We start from the raw sequence: 2,149 nt of genomic DNA on the forward strand, positions 1-2,149 counted from the left end.
GTAGATTGGCCTGTATAAGAGGGGGTAGGCTAGTGCTGGCCATGATGTCATTGGGTTACGAACACAAAGGATTAGGTGAGCCCTTGATTGAAGATGAGATGGATTTGTGAGCTGAGCCTGCAGGACTCACCCTCTGTGCCGTATCACCGGGGAATGCTTGATTTTGGGGCTGCATTGCTGACAACAGTACTGCAGCCGCAGCGCAACAGGACTGAAATGTGGACCGCAAGAGGCAACACACCGGGCAATCATGTGATATGATGTGTTGCTCGGCATTGTGCTCATGGTCCCGTTGCTCTGTGTTGGGTCTTTATAGCAACGCGGCGGCCCAATGTTGATCATGATTCTTTAGAAAGGATGAACAATGATGTGTTCAAGATTGTCAAAGTTACAGAACATAATTTTAGTAGGAAAGAATGCACTTCAATCAAGCTATAATTCACATTTTCCAAGCATTCTGTTTTTCAACAAAAATTGTTCAAGTAAAGTTGACCTAAAACCCCATGCCCTCTGACCACTTTTGGGCTCAGAAACCCAGAAAGAGAAAGTGATGAGTTATCTTTAGGAAAGTATGGTTGTTATTGTCAAAGGCTTACAAATTTCAGACAGATACTGCAAATGTCCACATCCAGCAAATCCAATTAAGTTCTCACTCAAAACTCAACATTTTGAACATTTGAGGGCAGATTCAAGATCCTCAGTCTCATGTCTGTGCATATATAGCTTTTCTCAAACATGACCTGCACTTGTGCCTGGGTTGTCCAGGTGTTGTTTTTGAGTGGAAAGTTGGATTTGATAATCAAAAAAAAAAGTAAAATAAAGAAAAACAAAGTTGTAATCAGATCCTTTAGAAAATTTATAGATGGAAACCAACCAGGTTGAGCATTCTGGAGATGGTCTTAGGAACTTGAAATGTTGAGTTGTGAGCAAGAACATTCAATTTGAAGGTTTTGGCTAAAATTTATAAGCCTTTGACATTAGCAACTATAGTCAAACTGTTTTCTTTTGAAAAAAAAGGTTTCATCTTACAATCAAGACATACTTCATTCATGATTCCTTAACCAAAAGTCTGATTAAAATAAATCAAATCTTAATCATCATTAAAACGACTTTTTTTAAATTATAATTGATATACTTTTTAAACCAAACCAAACCATACCAAAAAAAAGGAATCATACATTACACACACGCACAAAAGGATAAGCTGATATATTTAATTCAAACTGATTTTCGTCAAAAGTTTATAAAAAGAAACATCATAAATCATTCAAGAAGTTTTCTTAATCAAGACACGAAAAAAAAATCATCACATCACATCATTTTTTATAAAAAAAAAGGACATCCACTTTTCATCACTAAACTATGATTGCACAAACTTCATTAAAAGAAAAAAAAAAGAAAACCCAATCCTAAAACCAAATAAAAAAATCACAAATAAAAAAAAACGAAAAAAAAAAAATCATCAAGAATAAAACCAACACCTTTTTTTTGATATATATCAAGTTTGAGTTTTGAATTAAAGTTTCTTATCTTTGAATCTTTTGATTCAATTCAAAAATTATTTCATCTTTTAATCTAATTTGATTCTCTTGATTCTTACATAAACTTTTCAACTTTAAAACTTCAAGATCCATCTGACCTTCATTAGAATCCAAATTTGATTTCTTATTCAAATCTTCAGCTTCTTTTAAAGATAAACGTAAATCTTTAATAATCAATTTATCAATCGAACGTTGATTTTTTAATTTTTTAATCTTAAATTCCAAAGCGTTCAATTTAATCAATTGAAGTAAATCATTACGTTGAATTTCCATTAATTTCACATGACTCGAACTACCCATCTCTCGTATCTCTTCTTTTAAATCAATCAAATGTTGTTCTGAATCCAACTTTCTTCTATACATCATTTTGTTTTCTTTATTGATCTGTTTGTTTTGATGTTTCACAGTTCGAAGGGATTTATTTAACTTTCGATTCTCATTCAAGATTTCACCTATTCTACACTTTCGATCGTTTCGATGTTCAATGAGTTGATCATGTAAGCTTCGACATAGTAATCTGATCTCATGTTCATTCATTTCATCTAAACCTTCAAGATCTCGAATCGGTGGATCATATTGAAAATGAAATGAATGTGAATCTTGAGCAG

At 32.9% G+C, this 2,149-nt stretch overlaps 1 protein-coding gene across 1 annotated transcript; it reads right to left on the reverse strand.

The window, feature by feature from the left end:
• Positions 1-1,157: 1,157 nt before the first annotated feature.
• Positions 1,158-1,896, reverse strand: MELLADRAFT_71555 (uncharacterized protein; the record flags this gene model as incomplete). The annotated part of the gene is made up of 1 exon (XM_007408771.1): positions 1,158-1,896. The coding sequence occupies one exon, from the start codon at positions 1,839-1,841 to the stop codon at positions 1,527-1,529; it is 315 nt and encodes a 104-aa protein (XP_007408833.1).
• Between the last annotated feature and the right edge of the window lie 253 nt (positions 1,897-2,149).

This window comes from Melampsora larici-populina (assembly GCF_000204055.1).
Source record: "Melampsora larici-populina 98AG31 unplaced genomic scaffold MELLAscaffold_13, whole genome shotgun sequence".
In the NCBI taxonomy this organism is placed as follows: domain Eukaryota; kingdom Fungi; phylum Basidiomycota; class Pucciniomycetes; order Pucciniales; family Melampsoraceae; genus Melampsora; species Melampsora laricis-populina.